General features: G+C 32.8%; 1 protein-coding gene across 1 annotated transcript; it reads left to right on the top strand.

The window, feature by feature from the left end:
- Nucleotides 1-3,647: 3,647 nt before the first annotated feature.
- On the top strand, nt 3,648-5,573 carry LOC120071752 (protein DETOXIFICATION 49). Its single transcript, XM_039024130.1, has one exon. The coding sequence runs from the start codon at nt 3,779-3,781 to the stop codon at nt 5,396-5,398; it is 1,620 nt and encodes a 539-aa protein (XP_038880058.1). The 5' UTR covers nt 3,648-3,778; the 3' UTR covers nt 5,399-5,573.
- The last annotated feature ends 17,982 nt before the right edge of the window (nt 5,574-23,555 follow it).

Below are 23,555 nucleotides of genomic sequence, written 5' to 3'. Positions count from 1 at the left end.
TACTTTGGACTTCTTTGGTCATAAATTTATAAAAGAAAGGGATTTTTCCTTTGCCCATTTACCCTCACCAAGCACACCGAACCCAATATAAGTTCCACCGAAAGGCCGCCAAAAAAAAAAAAAAAAATTGCTGAAATGGGGTAGCTATAACACACAAGATATGCACAGCAAAAAGTTGGCTCATTTCACTTCTCCCGAATGAAAAAAGATATTACTCTTCAAAACAAAGAATACTTAGTACATTATTCGTACTATATCTATCTTTATACATTCTAATAAATTATCCAATCATAACTTGTGATATGACAAATCTACTTTTTTTTGAAATATTTTAATTCTATTTATGTCGATGATGAGAATGAGATAATTGTTGTAAATGGGAACGTAATATACAATTTTTAATATAAAAAATATATATATATTTGAAAGAAACAGTCAAAAAAAGGCATTATATGAATGGAATGTTTTAAGCAATAAGTTTATAGTGATATTTGTTGGTGTCTGTGTGGGCGATGAATATGGAGTGATTAATTAGACTTTTTCTCTACACGTTTTTATGACCAAACCACTGTGTGTCGTTTTTGTTCTGTTTCAAAGTGGGAGATAGATAATTGCATACAATGAAAGAAAGCGTCACTTCAATGCGGAGCTTCCTCTTATGTCTTAATAAAATTAAAGACCAATCCACCATATTTTATGCATATAGTTTCATTTTAACCCCACGGCTCGACTCCACTTGGCATTTCTTGGTCCACTCTGTTGACTCTTCATGACCCATTTTTTGCCTTCAAAATTTCAAAGCATATACATTTACTGAAAATAAATAAATAATAATAATAATCTCAAAGGCTTCTTGAAAGTTGACCTTTTCTTCCCCCAAGTGTTTTAACACTCTTTATCCATATCAAAGGTTTTTCACTTTTTTCTTCAAGTCAAAGAATTGGACCCTTCTTCGTCACTATTGGTTATTTCAAATATGCCGGATATGAATCTAATTTTGTATTCTACCTGAAACGGCTGTCCATATATTAGGTGCTAACCAACGCCACCATTTTCTCACTCACCATTATGAATTTTCAGCATGATGTAATAATGAACTAATTAATAATTTGAAATCGCATGTTTGTTTGTTAGTCGATGTAATATTAATTTACTTTCGTTGATGTCAAATTTTGATCCAGAGAAAATATACCTGACCTCTACGTGACATCAATGGTATGTTTGTGATTTTTTAAAAGAGATCACCTGCAAAACAAAGAAGAAAAAGAGTTATGATGTCTAAGTCAGTAAGAGAATTGTAGAATAGAGAAGAAATTAAAATTTTAAGTTACCTCATATGGAGTTATAATGATGTATTCATAGGAGATTTGATCTAGGGTTTATCTTAGTCCAACTAGGATTAGGGTTTCCTAGGTTAGGTTATCTCTCAAGCCAAATGCACTAGGACTTGCATTTAGCATGCCCTGGTCATCAAACTTCGAGCCTCAACCTCGACCTCATTCTTAGCCAAGGCTGACCAGCCCAACATCCTTGCTAGGTGCGTTAGGATTTCATCCCTTAAGGCCTAGCTATGCTGGATCTTTGACCATTGGGCTAATATAAGAGGCTCGACTTCGGTTGGGGCCAAGACCAACCAGGCCCAATTTATCCTAAGCTTATTCCTTCAGCCTTCTCTTACTCTCCTCTGGCTATTTTACCCTTGATTCCATAATCCACCCATAATAGCTTTCACCTATCAGCTTAAGTTTATTTTGTTGTGATTCACTTTCTACCTGTATTTTTAGAGCACAATGATTAGGTGAAACATAGGTTGCGTCTAATAAAAAAATTGCCACATGACATAGTTTTATTGGGTGCAACTTGGGTTGCATAAAAGATGAGTGCAACTTAGGTTGCATCCAAGTTTTTTTCATTTTCAAATACCAATTAAGTTTTTAAAATTAATAAAGTAATTAGTCAAATTTTGCATAAATTTCAAAAATAAAAAACTAAAAATATGATCTTTATCAAATGAATTTGAAATTAATAATCTTACGTTCCCCTTTCTTTTATACAAAAATAATAATAATAATAATTTGTCACATGACATTTTTTTATTGGACAATTGTTTGGGTTACGCAAAATATAGATGCAACCCAAAAAACACTTAAGATTTTTTGGAAAATTTTCCTATACATGGACAATTTTTTATATTACCTTCACTTATTGTATGTAACGTCAACGTACGTTTAAAAATAGAGATAGACCCATTGACATTAATATGAAGTTCATAAACATTGATGAAGATAAATTTATAATATGAAGTAGAAAAATATGGTAGTTTGTACACTAGAATAATTCTCAAATTTTCTGTAAAAACAATGATTGAGAGACACGCACACGTACAGATAGGTGAAGACGTGTGCAGAAAAGTGAAGAGTAAGGTTTTGACTATTATTGTGAGAGAGGAAAGAGAGTTCAAAATTTGACACATTAATTAAATATTTTAACTGCCACGAACTGTCATTGAAAATCTGGATTGGGCATTTTGGCGAGGAGGCTCCAAAGTGGGTAATGGACAGAACAAACATTTTAGAATGATCCATTAAGACAAACAATTAATATAGTGGAAGTGGAACACACCAGTACTGTACGATAAAACCAGCTGTGAAAGATGATGAGGCCGTTTCAAGGTTTGGATTTTGCTGTCATATTGAACAACTCGTAAATTACAAGAGCTTCCAACCAAACATTTAAATACACAGTATATAATATATATACATAGTAGGTGAATCCAAGGACAAAACATAGTCGATGGCCCTTTTCTGGCCTTCCAATTCCCTCCCTCTCTATTTCTCTTCTAATTAAAACTCACTCCAATCAAAACAATTTGGCCTACTCACTAAATCTCCCCCCTTTTTTCCAACAACAATAATAAACATTATATCAACTCTTACCATACTTGTTAAAACATTTCTAATGAGTCTTGAATTTTTATGCCTATATGTCATTTGATCCATATATTCTATCTTGAACTTTCCATTCATTTTAATAGAAAATCATTGCCTATTGATGAGACTTTTGGAATTTTTTGCTCACTACTACCACTAAATGATTTTCTATACTAAATGTCATTGGGTTTAGATAAGTATTTGTCTATGTAATAAATTCTTTTCATTAACTTTGTTTATTTACATGTATGCTGTCAAATTAAAACTTTTATTTATTATTATTGAAAATGAAACGAGAATGGGGGTTATGTTCAAAGTGGACAATATTATATGATTGTATAAATATATTTTGAAGTTTATCGTCCCTTATATTGATCCACTTAGAGTATGTGACTTTTGAGTGAAACTAAAAGTAAAGTCATTAAAGTTAAGTCCAAAATAAAGAATACCATATACCATCTAATCTAGAGAACTATTGTCCATTATACCTTTCACTCCATTTAAAATGGACTCATTATAATTCTTAATTAGACCCGTTTAGTATGTAAATATATAAGAAGTAATAAAAAGTAAAAAGGTTAAGTAGAGAAAAAAAAAAGTTGTGATTATTTAACCACAATCCTAGAAATGGCCGAGAGAACTTTTTAATTTATCGAAAAATAAGAGAGAGAGAGAAATTACGCGTTGGATAAGCTATAAAAAGGGAGTGATGTGTTTGGCAAGAACCCCCAAGTACTCATTTTCTCCATCTCTCTTTCTTTCATAGTGTCTCTTAGTTCTCTCTCTCTCTCTCTTATTGTTTTTCTGTGTGTATCTAACACGATTCTTTGTAAGGCAGAGAAGAAATTATGTGTCGTGTAAGGTGTTCCAATTGCAGCAAATTATGCAACTGTGAAGTTTCTTACCTTAACTCAATCAATGACTCTGAGAACCCTACCAATTCCATCATGCATCATCTCACTAACCCATTGATCCCTCAAGCCCCGACATCCCAACAATTCCACAAACCAACAAAACAAACTGCCATTACCAATACCAATTCCAATTCCCATTTCTCCTTAGCCATTCAAGAGGCTTTCTCCATTTCTCAAATCGCCTTCCCCATGGTCCTCACCAGCCTCCTCCTCTACTCCCGCTCTCTCATCTCCATGCTCTTCCTTGGCCGCCTCGGCGAGCTCCCTCTCGCTGGCGGCTCCCTCGCTATCGGCTTCGCCAACATCACCGGCTACTCCATTCTCTCCGGCCTCGCCATCGGCATGGAACCCATCTGCGGTCAAGCCTTCGGTGCCAAAAAATTCACCCTCCTCGGCCTCGCCTTACAGAGAACCATCCTTCTTCTCTCTCTCGCCTCAATCCCCATTTCACTCCTTTGGTTCAATGTCAAGAACATCCTTCTCCTCTGTAAACAGGACCACTCCATTGCCTCCCAAGCTCAACTCTTCCTTCTCTACTCTGTTCCTGATCTCTTCGCCCAATCCCTCATCCACCCTCTTCGAATTTACCTTCGCTCTCAATCCATAACGCTCCCTCTCACTTTCTGCGCTGCTTTTTCTATTCTTCTCCATATACCCATCAATTATCTCCTCGTTTCCTATCTCGATTTCGGTATTCGAGGAGTTGCCATAGCAGGGGTTTGGACCAATTTCAACCTCGTTGCTTCTTTGATCCTTTACATATTAATTTTCCGCGTCCATAAGGATACATGGGGAGGCTTCTCTCTTCAATGCTTCAAAGAATGGGGAGACCTTCTTAATTTGGCAATCCCAAGCTGCATATCTGTCTGTCTCGAGTGGTGGTGGTACGAGATCATGATCCTCCTCTGTGGCCTACTGCTAAACCCCAAAGCCACCGTGGCTTCCATGGGCATTTTGATTCAAACCACCGCATTAATTTACATATTCCCATCTTCCCTCAGTTTCAGCGTCTCCACCAGGGTGGGGAACGAGTTGGGGGCAGAGCAGCCAAAGAAAGCGAAATTAGCAGCCATTGTGGGGTTGTCCTGTAGCTTCCTTCTAGGGATTTGTGCTCTGTTTTTCGCAGTGTCCATAAGGAAAATTTGGGCCAGTATGTTTACAGACGACAAAGATATCATAGCATTAACGTCGATGGTGCTGCCCATAATAGGGCTGTGCGAGCTCGGAAACTGCCCGCAGACGACGGGGTGCGGCGTTTTGAGAGGGACGGCTAGGCCCAAAATAGGGGCGAATATAAATTTAGGGTGTTTTTATTTGGTGGGGATGCCGGTGGCGGTGGGACTATCGTTTTACGGTGGGTTTGATTTCAGGGGACTATGGCTGGGACTGCTGGCGGCGCAGGGTTGCTGTGCGGCGGCGATGCTGGTGGTTTTGGGATTTACAGATTGGGAGTTCGAAGCAATTAGAGCTAGGAAACTAACTGGTGGTGGTGGTGAGGAGGAAGTGGTGGAAGCTGAATCACTTGTGCCTAAAAACAAGCAAGATTGCTGCTAATTTTACATATTATCAAAATTAAAATTTGTGACATAGATGATGAAGCTGATCACAATATCTGTTTATCTCTTGTTTTTTTTTCCCTTCGGAAAAAAGAATATATTAATTTTTTTTTAAAGATGTACAAAAGACAGAGGGAGAGAGAGGGGTTTTATGAACAATACGATTTTGATCACATGGGAGAAGTATTCTCTTGTAGGTTGCATCTAATCATTGCTTTTACATTATATCTATCAAAAATCAAATCATCCCAAAAACTCTAGACCTCCTCATCACAAACCCATTTCTCTTTTTCTTTTATTATTTCAAATCTTCTAATATAAATCATAACAATATTTCCAATATAAAAATAGATAACTCTACTTGTTATGTCGGCCTCTTCTCTCGTATCAGCTCTAATATTTCTAAATACAATTTTAAAATATCAATGTTTCAAGTTGTAATTTAAAATAGTGGTATGAGTCGAAATTAAGGAAGCAAAGAAATATACACTGACAAACTCATAAATATGGTATTGAATTATAAGAGCTAAATTAAAATAATAGGGTTTGAGATTATGAATATAGGTACAACAAGTTAAGGATCTTTTTAATTAAACCATGTATCTCTTCCTCTACATATAATATGGTCAAGTTATTAAAAAAAAAATACAAGAATCTCGGCCAGCTACATGGCTGATTCTATGAGATATAATATTTAGATCATATCAAATATATAGTTATATTTATATTTATATATATATAGTCTTTTGTTTACAATTCGCCTCATAAATCCTATGTCAGTTGTCACCCTATTGTGACCTCTCTCAGGATTTATTTCCTTTTTGTCCTTTGAAGTTTTATTTAATTCAAGTTAGAAGTTTTGTGCTTCGGAAACCACATGGGCATTCAATAACTACGAGGAATGAAATTTCATACTATTTTCCATCATTAAATATATATCTTATGATTTACTATATGATTGTAAATCCTCAGTATTTCCAAAAGTTGAATTCTATATGTTCATATGTTAAGTTTATATCGTAGCTAAGTAATTCATTTATATTATTATATATATAATTTGAAAGAGGAAGTTCTGTTTGTACATACTATTTGATAAAAATGTGAAAGGTAATTTTGATTCTATCATTTTCTTTGAATGTATGTAATGTTTGACCAATAATTTTGTCCACGCCTGTAGCTAGCCTGAAAATTTGTGTCTTATGTTCTAAACATTTGAAATGTTTTGATTGGTTTTACCATAGTTTTGTTTGTATCTTTTAATTTGTATGTGTTGGATTAATATATAGTTTCCATCCAGAGTTTGATAACATTGTCTTCATCCAAGTTTCTTGTTCTATGCAGCCTTGGTAAAAGCGTGGAGAATTCTTACGAATGTTATAATATATATATATATATATATTTTTTTTTTTAAAAAAAATGTATTTAAATGTACATAAAATCCATGAAATTTCTAACGCTTACATGAGGCTTAAATGTATTTAAAGTTTTCGTTTTTCAAACAAATGGAAGATCAATTATAAGAGCACGTAAATGAATTATTGTTTTTTCTTTTTTGAAAAATATTTTGGGATAATAACTTTTTTTCTTCGTAATTTTAAATTCAAAATGTAAAAGTTTTATATCAATAAAATATTTAAGTTTCTTATGTTATATTTATTATGCATTATATTAGTATGAGGTGTAATTGCAATAAATAACAATTTTAGGGTTAATAATGAAGTGTATTGCAATTTTTTTTTTTTTATAAAAAATTACAAATATAGCAAAATCTATTATTGAAATTTTTTTACTAATAATATACTCTGTCATTGATAAACTCTAATAGTTGGATCGAATTGGTCAATTCATCAGGCCCATGACCTGAAGACTGCCACCTCGAATGGCGTCAGCCTCATGCGGAGAGACCCACCGTTATTGGAAGGTACTCGACTCCTTCTAGAAAAGTCAGGCCGATCGATTCGTGTGTGGTAGTATGATCGATATGCCGATCATCCTCCTCTCTCACTAGGGTAAATAAATGCTTTCTATTTATTTTGCTATATATCTATAAATTATTTTGTGTTATTACATATTTGTTAATACTTTAAGTTTTATTGCTATGTTTGCAACTCCTCTATGTATAAGTTAAGAATGATAAAATAATATATGTTTTTAATTCATATTTCGTACATAATTTTGGAAAAGTTTTTTAAAGTTAGATATGAAAAACACGATTATCAAATGCTTCAGTCTCTCTAAGATGAAAAACAGAAGGACAAAAACGTTATTATTCCATCGCTAAATCTCATCTCACATATAGCTTAAAAAATATAATAAAACTTAAACTATATTTTGGATTTGTGCCAAACTTTAAAAAAAAATGGAAAAAAGAACAAAAAGCTCATTTATCTCAAAGAATTTAGGTGAGTAGATAACATAAAATTCTATCTTACAACTAATTGACAACGAGAGGAGAGGTAGTCCATGTGTTCTATCTATTTTTCAACATAATTAATGCTTATATAAGACTAAAGATAACTCTTATTGGTAGGGTAATATTCCAAAACATATCTTTAATTATTTTTATATGATAAGTGTAATTAATTTTAAAATATTACACGATAAATGATGGTTGAATTATTCAAATCTACACCTTTAAGGTAGCCGGCAGATACTATAATAATGTCCATTTAAGCTATGTCCGAATGAATTTATATTTATGTAATTTACGACCATGGTGGGCACATAGATTTCTATATATATGAACGAAAAAAAGGTAGGTAACTAACAAACTTGGTCATTAAATTTTACAAAATTGAATTGGATATCTCAAAGAAAATATATATGTAAATAAATATTTAATTTGAATAAACTGTATAATGATATGAGGTTTTATTGGCGACATGCATGAATTTTTATAAATGGCACAGGTATCATATTAATTATTCAATTCAAAATCGTGGAATTGAAATAATTAATAGACTTTCTAGAAACCACCCTGTCAATTTTGGTAGTTAATTTGGTTTTTTGGTCAAATGCTTCAAATTAATTAACGTATAAAATGGATCAAAATGACTTAGTCTTACCTATTTGATTTTAATTTTTTTTTCTTTTCAGTGCCTTTTTATTTTCCCTTTATCATGAGCAATTATATTAATTTTGAAGGCCCAAAAAATAAACTTTAGTTAGTCAAATTAAAATTCTTCTCATCTCATTAATGGGTTTTTTTTTTTCCCCCTCTTTTAGACTTCCCTAATCTTTTTCCATTGGCGTATATCGCAATCTGGAATTTTAGGATTTTGTTTACATTTTTTATTCTAGTTTTTAAAATTTTGTTTTTTTAAACAACGAAGAAAATTATTATTTACTATCTCCATGTGCCATTTGTATAGGTATAACATAACTTTCTATATCTAACTCCCTTAATCCTCAACTTCCAAATAAATTTAGAAATTAAATCGTAATTAAGGAAACAAAATATTCATCAAATTTCAACGCATATATATAAAAAAACATTATTTTGCCTTTTTTTAATTATTATTTATTAATGTGACTCGATAACAATTAAATAATTAAACCACATGTGAGAGTACGATTTTAAGAGTCTGTTTAGTAGATAATCTAGATTATATATTATATTTTAGTAAATATGTATTTGGCAGACAACTCGAACTCTATTTTTAAAAGTTGTTTTTGGATTTTGTGATTCAAATTGTGCAAATTCTGAAAACAACATTTTTATGTTTTCTTTTGTATCTGGATTTTGATTTTTTCAATTTTAAAATGTAGTATTCTATTAAATAAAGATAAAAATATTTAGAAATACAATATGCTATGTTATAAATTCAATTCATTTTCTAAAAAATATAATAGATTTAAATTAGAATCCAATTTCTATCAACACATATAAATACAACTCTATTTTTATTGAATCGTTGATTCTAAATTCTCTATCCAACATACTCTAAACTTTTCAACCTTTTGATATTATTTATTTAAAATAATGATAAGAAAACCACTATGTTATTTTTATCTAAACAAATTATAAAGTAATTCATATTTAATTTTCCTGGTATGGGTTAAAAAAATTAAAATGTTGCATTTTTAGAAGTGTCTCAAACAAAATTTGTCTCCTCAATTTTAACCCTAGTTATTTTTGGTCAAATTGATGGAATGTATTTACAAGTATAGTAAAATTTTAGTAATAGACCATGATAGACATATAATTATTAGACAATATATTTTAGTATACTTAAAAATATTTTAAACAATTTTACCATATAAAACAATTACTCTAATAATTAACTAGAAGAGAAAATAATTACCTAAAAGAACGGATATTTTTATTCTTAAATAATAATAATCTAGATTTAAAAAAGAACAATCTGCATGAAATAAATATAAATTTTTCTCTCCTTGCCAAAACTCAATTTCACAAACTATGGGACAAACAAGCTCATCACTAGATCAAATCCTTAAACATTTCATATATATTATAACACTCCTTAAAAAAAATAGACTATATACATATTAAAAAAAATTAAACAATTCTTTTGTAGGCACTTAGCTTCACTCAAAATCACTTGGAATTTGTTTTTAAAAAATTTAGAAAAATAAATTATTCACTAGTAACCAAAGGGAACAAATGCATATGCAAATGCATATATACTAAGTTTTAATCTAAAAAGGTTAATTTAATTAGTGCAGCTTAGCATATATATATATATATATATATCCAACTTCTGCTAGAAGCTTCCAATTTAGTCAACACCCTTCTACATGCTTGAAGAGTCAGCAGCAAGACTCTTCTCTCTCTCTTTATATACATACATAGAGGTAAAACTATCCTTTTGTTTAATTTTAATCCAGTACCTACTTTTAAATTTTTAAATCAATACTTTCAATAAATCTTAAATTTAGTCCTCACTATTGGTTTATTATTGATTTTTTTTCCAAACAAAAGTTATTATCTATTATCTATGAGCATTTTCACTGGAAAAATTTTCAAAATAAAAAAATAAGAAAATTATTTACACAAAATAGCAAAATTTAACCTTCTTTGATAAAGACTATAGAAATCTATCATGATTAGTTGGGATAGAAATTAACAGAAGTCTATCATTGATACTATGTATAAGTATTTATCAGTCTTTCTTTTTGCTATTTCTATAAATAGTTTGACATTCTTTTTTTATCTAAGAAAATTTCTCTTTTTACTATAAATTTTTAAAAATATATCTACATTATGTATTTTCTTGCATTAAAATTATAATTATCTAACCAATTTTGAAAAAAAAAATGGAATACTAAATTTAAGATTGATTGAAAGTATAGTAACTAAAATTAGACATTTAAAAACAGGGAGTAAAATTGAATAAGTCTTAAATATAAGGATAAAAATATGTTTTTAACCTATAAAATAGTATAAAAGACCCATTTTTTTTCTTTCCTAATTTCCCTTCCCATTTAACTTCTTTTATGTGCATATAATATAAATTGTCATTCCTTTTTCTTGTATTTGACAGGGCATCCATGGATTCTACACTTGAGAATCAATGTCATTCCAATCCTTGTACCAAAAAAGTTTCTAACCAATTATACCTTATAAATTTGCCTACGTTAGATTCATAATACATTTTCAATAAAAATGTGTTCGAAGCTGAAGCTTATTGATTAATATAAATTTAAGCTTTTTATTATATGCTTTAACACTGATGCATATATATATTAATTAAATCGATTTGACTTTATTTAATTTATTTATAAATATTTTAATGAATGAAAAAAAACAAATATTATATGTGGTGGTGGTTTACTTGATTCGAACTCCAAAAGGAATTCTTAACCACTATGTTAATGGTTTTTCCTAAAGTTTAAATAACACATTCAATCATATTTTAAGGATTTTGATTAATTATCATTTTAAAGGTGAACTCCAATTTATAGCTTTATCAATTAATTTTTTTTTTCCAATCAAGGAAGAATATTAATGTATTAGTAGCCGAGGCTACTTCAAGTTTTTTTTTTTATTATTATTATTATTATATTCGGATCCCTTTCTCCATCTCATTGAAAAAGAAAGAAATTTAAGATGAAAAAAACATTAAACAACACATGATTAAAATGAGATGTCAAACTTACTTATTTTAAATCGTTATTCGAGAAAGATACACTAAATCTTTCATCATCTATTTAAGAAACAATTTAAAGTTGACTTAAGTCACATCAATATCATATCATCAAATCTTAAATGTTACGATCAATCGTATTTATTCTTTAAAATAAAAAGTGATTAAAATTCATTAGAATTAATTAATTAGGTAGATTGAATATGAATCCAAACATTTTTATTGAAAAAGGAAAAAGAAGGGAAAAAACATGAGGTGACACTAAACACATTGAAGGGCTCACATTGAGCTCTAAAATATTCGTTTCTTCCTCTTTGATTCCAACGGCTTAAAAATGGGAAAAAAAATGTAGTCGAAGCTTAGTAAATACTATTACGGGATGAGAAACAACAATTGATTCCTACTTTACTGCTAATCTTATTCTAAAAATTCATTTTTTAATTAATTTATTACTTTATTAAGAAAGTTCAGATGTGATTGCAAAATATGTATGCGTTGTATTTATCTATAATTAATTATAAACTTTTGATTAATGGGGTCACATTACTGTAAAGCAGGTGGGATTCGATCATTTGAGGCTTATCTTGAAGCTTGGGGGAGATTTAAACCATCAAAATTTTGATGAATTCATAGAGAGATTTGATTCTAATATTGAGATGACCCTTAGAGGTTGTTTAGGGAGTTGAGTTAGATACGATGTCTAAAGTTTATGTTTGTATTGAGATGTAGAATTGTCTAAGATATTTGATGCTGTTTTTTTACTCTAAATAATGTCTTTATTACCACTATTTTTATTTTGATTTTTTTCAATAATTATAGTCATCTTTTGGAATAAAATATAGTTTGCAATTTTTCTTTTATTTTTTTAAGTTCTTTCTTTCTCCCTTTCTTTTTTTAATAAACAACAATTAATCTACTATATTTCTTGTAAAAATATAGTTAAATAAAATGGAAAATCAAAGAGAATCAAAACTTTTAATTCCTAATTTTTCTCGATTATATCATCTTCTTTTTTTTTCTTCTTCCCATTGTTGCTCTCTATTTTTACTCCACTATAATTTTTTTAATTGAATCTCCCTCATCATCTTAGTATCCAATGGAATGTCACCACATGTCATTAATAATTTTACTTTTAATTCCTCCAAATTTAGAGAATCATCATAGAACCATTCTCCATTTTTCTCTAGTTCTTGCCAAAAAATGTTCTAAGAAAAAAATCTCTATTTTATGGTTTTTGTTTGTTATGTGTTACATACTTTTCAACTACATAAATACATTTTCCAAATATTATTAACACTTATTTGATATGTGAATTCAATTAAATAAAAATATATTTTACAAATTTCTACTATAAATATTGCACTTAATATAGACAAAATAATATTATTTATATAATCAACGGCCCTACAATATACTTTAACAGTCATCGATCTTATATTGGTCGAAAGTATTTTTCGAAGTTAATTATTGAAAATGATTTTTATTGGAGTTTGTAGTTGGAGGTGGTTGTCAGAGCTTGAAGTTGGATCGCATGAAGGTGGTATTGGAGTTGGTCGTTGAAGTTTGTCATCGAAGGTGGTTTTCGCAGCCTAGAGGTGGTCTTTAGAGTTGGTCGCGAAGGTGGTCATTGAAGATGATTTTCATTGGATTTTGTAGTTGGAGCTCGAAGTTGGTCTCATGAAGGTGGTATTTGAGTTGGTTGTCGGAGTTTGTTGTCGGAGGTGGTTGTCGAATCTCGGAGTTGGTCGTCGGAGTTGCTCGCTCAAAGGTGGTCATCAAAGTTGATCATCGAAGATAATTTTCATTGGAGTTTGTAGTCAGAGGTGATTGTCAAAGTTGGTCATCGGAGTTTGTTTGTCGGAAGTGGTTGCTGGAGCCCAAAATTGGTTGTCGGAGTTGGTTGCCCAAAGGTTATCGTTGGAGTTGGATCATTGGAGTTGTCATCCGAGGTGGTTGTTGAAGCTCAAAATTAATTGTCGAAGTTGGTCATCAGAATTGTCATCGGAAGTGGTTTTCGGAGTCCAGAGTTAGTTCTCAGAGTGTGGCAGCGATAGTCGCTGACAGTGGCGGATAAGTGGAGACATTAAAAATATTGGAAGAAGGAGAATTGGGGTTAGTTGAGATGAGTTGGTAAAATATAGTAATTCAACACTACCAACATTTAAGGCTAATGAGCCAAATATACCAACTCAACTCAACTCATGTTGGTGAATTAAACACCCTATTTAAGTTTTTGATACTCTCCATCTTTATTTTTTTAAAAAAAAATTATGCTTATAAGCTCTATTTCTACTTATGATTTTATTTGTTTTTTTTTTATTAGTTCTTAAGAGTATACATTTTCAAAATCTAAATCGAGTTTTGAAACTCGAAAAATAGTTCCTGGTTTTAGAATTTAGCTATGAACCATAGCATTATCTTAAAAAATATGGAAGATATCATAACAAATTGAGATAAAATAAATATAAATTTTAAAAAATAAAAACTAAAACTTAAATAGTTATTATATTAAAAACAAATTTAATTCAACTGCCATACGATTAACATAGTGACCACCAAGTTTAAGGGACTTGGTTGAATCCCGTGTACTTTTAATTGTACTTAAAAGAAAAATAAATAGTTATTTAAATAAGGTCTGAGTGATTTGTTTTTACCAACTTAAATATAGCTATAATAACATGCAGTTGAATATTTGAATCCATACTCCACATACTAAAACTATTTAAAAAAATAATGTTCAACTTGCCAAAAAAAAAAAGAATCCTACTTAACTAGTTCACTCTTCCTTTTTGTAATCTTTCTCCTCGTTTTCTGTTTTTTTCTTTTTCTTTTTCTTTTTCTTTTTTTATTTCTTTTATATTATCTTTAATAATATCTCGAATGATAGAGATCGAGGCATATATTATAGTTATGCTAACTAGTTAAGATAATCAAGCTGCATCTACTAATTATCACATATATCATCAATAATTTTATTCTTATAGGCGGACTTAATTGGTCTCTTGACAACAAATGTCAATATTCAAATGGTTGAGTTTGAAAATTTATGAATCCAAATACAATTTAAACTAAATTTTACGAATGGATATCTATAAAGCACATATACGAATACGATTATATAATACGGATACGATCGGATACAACGATTCATCAATTTCTAAAAAATTAATATATGGATATGTCTAAAGATACGACACTTTTTATATATTTTTTAATATATATATTTCTAAAAAACGAGAATACTGATACATTGAAAATATATTTTCTTTTTCTTAAAAAAATCTAGGATATAGATAAATTTTGCATACAAGTTAATAACAATACCACAAAACAGAGAGATCCTCTCTCGACGATGTACTGATCGTCAAGAGTTTGGTCGAGAGAAATCCGTCGGGAGTAAAACTCCGGACACAGAAAAGGACCGTCGAAAAGAACTGTCGGGAGTTTGTGAACAACTCCCGACATTGAATATAGGGCGTCGGGAGTTATAGGAACTCTCAACGGGTAATATATGTCGTCGCGAGTTCCATTAACTTCCGACGGTCTCTTCTAATCGTCGGAAGTTCCACTAACTTCTGATAGCTCACTAGTTCGTGGGCAGTTCCATAACACCCGGCGGACTCTTCAACTCGTCAAGAGTTGGTGGAACTCCCGATGGTACCATCTTTGCGTAGGGCATTCCTTCGATGGTTGAATATTGACTTTTAAATTATTTAATTTATAATTTATAATTTTTTTAATTTGATCTAAATAACCTGTAAAGCATTATTAACCAACTCAAACAAACTCACATAATAATTAAAAAAAAAAACAAAGCGAACTCCATACTATAACAAATAAAAGAAAGTTACAAGATAGTTTATAAAAGAAATTTGTCTTCAGAAATACATGAAAGAAATAAGATGAAAACAACGTCAAGAAATATGTATTTAGAATCATCAGCGAACTCACAAACTTCAAAACATCAACGAACACACAAACTTCAAACTTCATAAACATGAACGAACGCACAAACTTCAAACTTCAAACTTCATAAACATGAATGAACGCACAAACTTCATGGAAAATTTGTAAGGATGACCCATTTTTTGGGTCCAAAATGTCAAATGACCATTTTTTAAAAATAATGTCAATTGACCCTCTGCTGACATCATCGCCATACTAGATTACGTAAATGCCCTCATCTCTTTGTCTTTTTACCCTTTTACTGAAAACCAAAACTAAACTAAAAATATTCCTTTACTGCCGACAAATCGAATCTGATCGGTAAGTGAATTCAATCTGGGTCGATTGTGTCTTAAACTGATCGATAATGGGGATAGGATTGGTCATTTTGGTGTTTAGAAATATTGTGAACCCATGATTTTATTTATTTATTTATTAATTTGGTTTTCAATGTGTTTTGGGGTTGAAGACAAGTAGAAAGAAAGAACGTGAGTGAGATAAGTAAGAGCGAAATCTGCGAGAGTGACACCCGAGAGAACAACACTAGAGAGAGCGAGACTCGTTAGAGTAATACCAGAGAGAGCGAGACCACTGAGACAATGTCTAAAGAGAGAGCAAGAGAGAGGGAGAGCAAGAGAGAGAGAAAGGGAAAAGGAGTGAAAGAGAGAGAGTGCGAGAGAGAGAGAGTGAGAGATAGAGAAAGTGATAAAGAGTGAGAGAGAGAAAAAACATAAAGTAAGGGGGAAAAGCATTCCTACGAAAAGCATCAAAATTTTGGCTGTGGACATGAAATTATTTTATGACAATATACTAGGTCAAAATTTTCTAGCATAAAAATTTTTATGACAATATATCTCAATTTTTATTATTACTTTTCAATTATTATTTCGATATTTTTTTCTCATTGGAATGCTTTTCTTTTAACTTAATTTTGATGTCTTATTTTATGATAATATATTAGGTCAAAATTTTCGCAACTTATTAATATTTGGTGTTTATGTTTTGTCATGATTTTGGACTCATATAAGGTGGACATGAAATTATTTTATTGTTGGGGTTGATGCCCTAAATCTCGTAGGGTCCTGTAGTTTGTAAACATTTGTATGAACAAACGCTTGTGATGTAATAACATGAGATATTTTCTTCACTGTTGTCTATGAAATAAGAGATATTTTTGTTGCATTTACCACAAACCAATAAACTAAGATCTCTGGTTATCGTTGTAATTTAAGTATATATGTGGAGACATACAAGTGGATCATGCCTTAAATGATAACCTAAATGGTCTGTAGTATATGGATCATTCATGTGGAGACATGCGAGCGGGAGTCTCCTATACAAAGGAGTTTGTATAAGATCGGACCACGAAATATTTAGTCTCGTTATATAACGTCGTTCATAACAAAGACTTTCATTTCACTAGGATGACCATAGGTAACATGACCTTAATCCTGAGTGAGTTGGGAACTCCTGCCTATGAGAGAGGTCCTTTGATTTGCATGGGTACGAGTGGCTAGATTGCCAACTCAAACCTACCACTTTGAGGATTCGTCTGATTGGGAAGCTGGGAACCCAGCTACACAAAATAAAATTCATTCCTTCCCATAAGTAGGGGTAAGTATAAAGATTTCTTCCTTAAGGGCTGATTCTGAGGCTTGAACAATGTGGTGCCACATACCTTCTCATGGTCCGGGAGGTGTTCACTCATAGTAGGACTATGTTGTATTATTCATTAGAGGAATTAGTGGTACTTAAGAAGTTAGATGTAACTACAGGGGTAAAACGGTAAATTGGTTAGTTGTACTTACAAGCGACCTGTGAAGGGTTATCATAATGTTGACTGGTCATATCCAATGGATATAGAGATACATCTGTAGTGAGAAGAGTGCAGTTATCGATAAGGTCCATAAGGTTCAAACTACAGGTCCATAAGGTCCCCTTGGTAACTCAATGGATTCAAGTTGATACCCTTTGGTAGCTCAATGGATTCAAGTTGAGAATCAATTTTTGGGTTAGTTTGAAGTGTTCAAACTAAAAAAAGGGAGTTTAATTATATATTATATAATTAAACGGGTTAATTATATGTGATATAATTGATATGATATTTGAGATACATTAATTGAAGAATTTTGATATAAATATCATTTATATTAATTAAAGGAGAAAGGATCTATGGTTTAAATATTACATATGATGTGTTATTAAAACTATAGGTTATAAATATAATATGATAAGTTAGTTATTACATTTATTTATAATTAAAACAATTATGAGATAATTGTGGTTGGTTATTTTCTCCATTAACCATGAAAGTGGGAGGTTATTTTCATTTTTGAATAATTGAAGGATAAAATGAAAAGTGTTTTCATTTTTCTAAAGAGAATGCTTGACATCACTTCATTAAGTGCTCTACTAATCGTTTAGCTGACGAGAGACTACACGATAGCATTCTAAGCGAGAGCCTAAACGATCGTGTAAAGTGCCTTTTACAAAACGATCGTGTAGAAGATCTAGCAATTTACTAAGCGATCGCATGCCAAGCAAGATTTACTAAACGATCAAGAATGTTTTTACTAAACAATCATGTACCAACAGAGTTTTACTAAACGATCAAGCATACAAAGTCTATGCAATAGACAGTACATTTTCCCACTTGCTTGATCGTATATTTTGATCGTTGCCTTCCTTCATCCCTCTTCCAAACCCAACAGAGCCCACACCTCCTGGATTCTCACTCCGAGAATGCCAAGATTGCCAAGTGGTGGTGTCAAAGGGTGTTTGTTCATGGAGAAGACTGTTTGTGATCTAAGTGACAACGAGAGATTGACCAAACAATTGGGTGAGTGATCTGAACAACAACGAGACGTTGTTGTACCAGTGATCACGAAAGCGAGAGAAATCCAGAATAAGAGTTCTTCAAAGGTATGTCTCTCGTTCCCTTTTGTATTTATTTACTAAAACATGTTGTAATTTGTTAGAAGTTGCATAACTATTCTATATGTTTGTGAATGCCTTTAATTCTTTCACAATGGACTTGGAAAAATCTTGCTTCCGCTCATAGATTCTCTTGAATAAGAGTTCCTTCAATTGGTATCAAAGCTAGGTTCTGATATTCCAAATCCATTGTTGTATAGAATTGCATTTACTCTCTTGGTGGGTGTTAAGCATGTCTACATTCTGTTTAAGTGTTAAATATGTTTGTGGATGTGGATTAATGGAGTTTCTGTGATGATTGCCTCTAGTTATTACATTCTTTTACATTTCAAAGTTAATTGTAAGGGCCCTGTGTTTTTGGGCATATTAACTTGCTATCAAGTTTGTAATTTAAAGTGTTTAAGTAAGTTTGAGTCGCTCGTGATGAAGCTTCAAGGCATGAAGATGCACATTGCTTCAAGCAATAAGAAGACCAAGAGTTGGTCGTATCGTGTAAATGATGAGGGTAAGCGATCGTTGAGTATGGGATACTCATTGCAAGGTAAATGCGCGCGCACTAAACGATCGTGTAGACCAACATGCTTCATCATATAGCCACTGGCTACACGATCACATAGTAAATGTTACTTAGCATTTGTTCTTCGATCGTCTAGACGATCATGCTTCACTGCATAGTAGTCGTCTACACGATCGTTTAGACTTACGTGTAAACTTGGTGCACTGCATGATCGAGTAGCCTTCATGCTTCATCGCATAGTCAAAGATACTCGATCGTGGTTACACGACCCATTTTACTAAACGATCAGGAAGAAGACTTCGTCCGGGCGGTTCAAGACCCGTTCGCTTGTTGAACCGGTTTGCTCGATGGTTTAATGTAATAGATAGATTTATTTTCGATTTTTTAGGTTAATCATCTCGATCCATTAATTTGGGTAAATGTACATAAGATGTATGTTTTTATTATATCTCATATAGTATGCCATATACTTTAAATCCCACCATAGATTATGCATTGGTCATGCATCATCTCTATATTATAAGAGTTATGATATAGTAGTTTGCATGATTAAATTGGAGCATGCTCATGCATCATATAATATAAGAGTTAATTTTTGCATGCATTAAGCATATTCATGCATCATCTCTAAGTATGTATGCTTAGTTCATTCCCAAGTATATGAGAGTTATATATAGTAATGTGGACATTGCATGAAGCATGATACATAGGTTAAATTTATAAGAGTTATAAATACCTAGTCTAGCTTAACAATGTGAATGATTTTGGTTGTTTCTCTTATAAGAGTTATAATGGAAATTAGAACTAAAATCAATAAGAAAGACATGCATGCAAACTTAGACTTGAATCATGTTTTAAAAGAGTTTTAAATTTTGATGGAGTTAGACCTAAGATCACAGTTCTAATGAGAATAGAAATCTAAGGTTTAATCTTTTAATCAGTTTAATAGGATTAAATTGACTAATAAAAGATTAAATATGTACCAAATCTATCTATAAGGAACCTTTTGTCTAAGGCAGGTTTTATCTATGCTGGGGTGCTTAAGTTGACGAAAACAGAACACCCCTACCTGGGAACCTACCTGGAAAGGTGAATTAGATAGATTTGTTGCATGCATGCAAATATGATGATAGTCCCTTAAAGAGTTTAATGGGATTTTCTTTGAACTTGTTTAATTATCAAAGACAAGAGTTGTTTTTTAGCAAATTAAACTCAAACTTAGATAAAATCAGTAGTCGAATTTTCTAAGTTAATGAACTCCTAGGTAGAACATTTAGTGGGAGGTACTTAGAGTATATGATACTTCACTTAAACCTCTTCATGTTTCTCCCTTTATGTTCACACCGTGAGATCTATTCTCGGCTTCGAGGCACCCTGGGAGTGTCCCCTTAAAGAATGGTGTTTGGGTAGGTCAATACCAAAGTGAATGAAGAGAATGTTCATAGTAAGTGGGTGTGGAACGTGTGACAATATATCCAACGGTCTCTCTCATTAGGTTGGATAACGTTTCTGTATATCGCCTCGAGGCAGCCTGGGAGTGTCCCCTTATAGGATGACAGGTTTACATGACTCTTTATCCAATCTCTTGTATAGAATAAGGTCATTTTAGTCTCTTGTCCTAATCTACTTTTCCCTATGGTGGGTGCATTAGGACGGAACTCTAGAACCTAAAATGAGGGGTTACACTTATGCAAAATTGTTAAAGGTTAACAGATCTGGACCGAAAAATGGTGACTGGTTACAAGAGTTGTTTTTATCTAATGGTTGAAAATGTCTCATCCCAGTGAAAGGGCACCTGATCACTCCACCGGTGACTTTTGTCCTGCCTCGTTGGGGCATCATTGCAAAATAGATGTTTTTTCACTTAGGGTACATTGGAACTATTTTGCTAAAACTAAATTTGGTGTTAAAAGTGGTAATGCATAGACTTATCAAGTTTGTTCATGTTTTTCAGCAATGATAAAATGACTACAACCACATTAGCTCTTTTAACTGCCGATAAATTGGCAGGCGAGAATCACGCTATTTGAAAAAAACACGATAAATACCATACTGATCATCGATGACTTAAGGTTCGTCCTTATGCAGGAGTGTCCTCCTATTCCAACTCAAAATATCACTCGAAATGTTCGGGAGGCATATGAGAGATGGACACGGGCGAACAAGAAGGTCCGAGCTTACATCTTGGCTAGCCTGAATGACGTTTTAGCCAAGAGGCATGAGCCTATGGTCTCTGTGCATAAGATCATGGAGTTCCTACGGGAGATGTTTGGATAACACTCTGGAAAACTCAAGCACGAAGCTCAGAAATGCATCTTCAACTCCAAAATGGAGAAGGGTACATCTGTTCGTGAACACATTCTGAATATGATGGTCCACTTTAATGTGGCAAAGATGAATGGGTCATGCATCAATGAGGGCAGTCGGGTTAGCATAATTCTGCACTTGTTGCCGATAGTTTCCTGCACTTTGTCAACAATGTTGTGCTTAACAAAGTTGACTATACCCTTATAACTCTCCTCATGCAGACATTCCAATCCTGCTGAAAAGTAAGGAGAAGAAGGTTGGTGAGGCAAATGTTGCTTCATCATTAAAGAAGCTCCATCGGGGCTCGACCTCAAGGACTAAGTCTGAACCTTCTATTTCTAAAACTTCTAAGTGGAAGAAGAAGAAGAGTGATAAGGGGAAGGGGAAGGCACTTGTTAACCCACAACTTGTCGCACAACGGGGTAGGCGACCAGCACTGGTTGACAAAGGAAAGTGTTTCCATTGCAACCAAGACAGGCACTGGAAGCGAAATTGTCCTCGCTGGTTGAAAGAGAAGAAGAAGGCTAAGGCGAAGGCAAAACAAGGTAAATATGATTTACTAGTTTTTTAAACTTGTTTAGTGGAGAATGATGATTCTGCTTGGATTATTGACTCTAGGGCCACTAATTATGTTTTTTTTTTTCTTTTCAGGGGATTAGATCCTGGCGGCAGCATGAGGCTGGTGAGATGACGATATGAGTAGGCTCCGAGCATGTCGTCTCAGCTGTGGCAGTGGGAGGACTCCAGTTGACTTTACTGAATAAATTTATCATTTTGATGATGTGTATTTTGTTCTCGAGTTAAACTGGAACTCAATTTCTGTAAAATGCCTGATTGAATGTAAATATACTTTCAACTTTTCGATGAATAAAGTGTTTATTCTAAAAGATGGTGTTGAGATTTGTTCAGCAAAACTAGAAAATAATTTGTATGTGTTAAGGCCATTAGTAACAAATTCCCTCTATAACATACATATGTTTAGAACTGTCGTAACTCAAAATAAACGACTTAAGGTTTCTCCTAAGGAAAATGCCCAACTTTGGTACCTTTGATTAGGCCACATCAATCTCAATAGGATTGAGAGGTTGGTGAAGAATAGACATCTAAGCGAGTTAGAAGAAAATTCTTTACCTGTGTGTGAGTGATGCTTTGAAGGCAAGATGAATAAAAGACCTTTTACTGGAAAAGGTTATTGAGCCAAAGAGCCTCTAGAGTTAGTGCATTCTGACCTTTGTGGTCCGACGAATGTGTGAGCCAGGGGAGGCTATAAGTATTTCATCATTTTTAATGATGATTACTCCTAGTAAGAATCCTTTGAAAAGTTCAAAGAGTTCAAGGCTGAAGTTGAAAACGCATTGGATAGACGAGTTAAAATACTTCAATCATATCAAGGTGGAGAGTTTTTCAATTATGAGTTCCAGAACTATATGATAGAACATGGAATCGTTTCCCAACTCTCAGTGCCTGATACACCTCAGTAGAATGGTGTATCAGAGAGGAGAAACAGAACCCTGTTGGATATTGTTCAGTCGATGATTAGTTACGCTTCCTTATCGAACTCGTTCTAGGGTTTTCCAGTGGAGACTACAACTTATATCCTCAACTGTTTTCCTTCCAAGAATGTTGCCAGAACACCTTTGGAGTTGTGGAACGGGCATAAATCTAGTTTGCATCACTTCCGCATATGGGGTTGCTCAGCACATATGCTTAAGGCTAATCTAAAGAAACTGGAACCATGTTTGAGGCTGTGCCTATTTGTAGGCTACCTCAAAGGTACACGAGAGGGTTACTTTTATGATCCTAAGGAAAACAAGGTGTTTGTGTCGATAAATGCTACCTTCCTAGAAGATGATCATATAAGGGAGCACAGTCCAAGTAGTAAAATTTTGTTGCACGAACTTTCCAATGAACCTATTGAAGCTTCAACAAGAGTTGTTGAAGGGTCTGCTCTATTAACAACAGTTGTTGATGGAAGTTCATATGGTAGGTCAAAACCACCTCAAGAGTTGAGGGAACATCAATATAGTGGGAGGGTTGCGAACCCACCTGTTTGCTACATGGGTTTCACGGAAATCCTGGCTATGATAGTCGATGGCAAGGTTGAGGATCCGTTGTCTTATCGAAAGGCAATGAAGGATGTCGACCGGGATGAATGGGTCAAAGCCATATATCTCAAGATGGAGTCTATGTACTTCAACGCAGTATGGGATCTTGTAGATCAACCTGATGGGGTTAAACCTATAGGTTGTAAATGGATCTATAAGAGGAAACGGGGTGCTGATGCGAAGATACAAACCTTCAAGGCTAGACTTGTGCAAAGGGTCATACCTAGGTGGAGGGAGTTG

Source organism: Benincasa hispida, chromosome 1 (genome assembly GCF_009727055.1).
Source record: "Benincasa hispida cultivar B227 chromosome 1, ASM972705v1, whole genome shotgun sequence".
Taxonomy (NCBI): Eukaryota; Viridiplantae; Streptophyta; class Magnoliopsida; order Cucurbitales; family Cucurbitaceae; genus Benincasa; species Benincasa hispida.
Note: the sequence above shows the minus strand (reverse complement) of the source record. Positions and strands in the feature narration are given on the sequence as shown.

Excerpts from the sequence above, each read along its gene's own strand:
- LOC120071752 (XM_039024130.1), top strand. The coding sequence starts at position 3,779 with ATGTGTCGTGTAAGGTGTTCCAATTGCAGCAAATTATGCAACTGTGAA.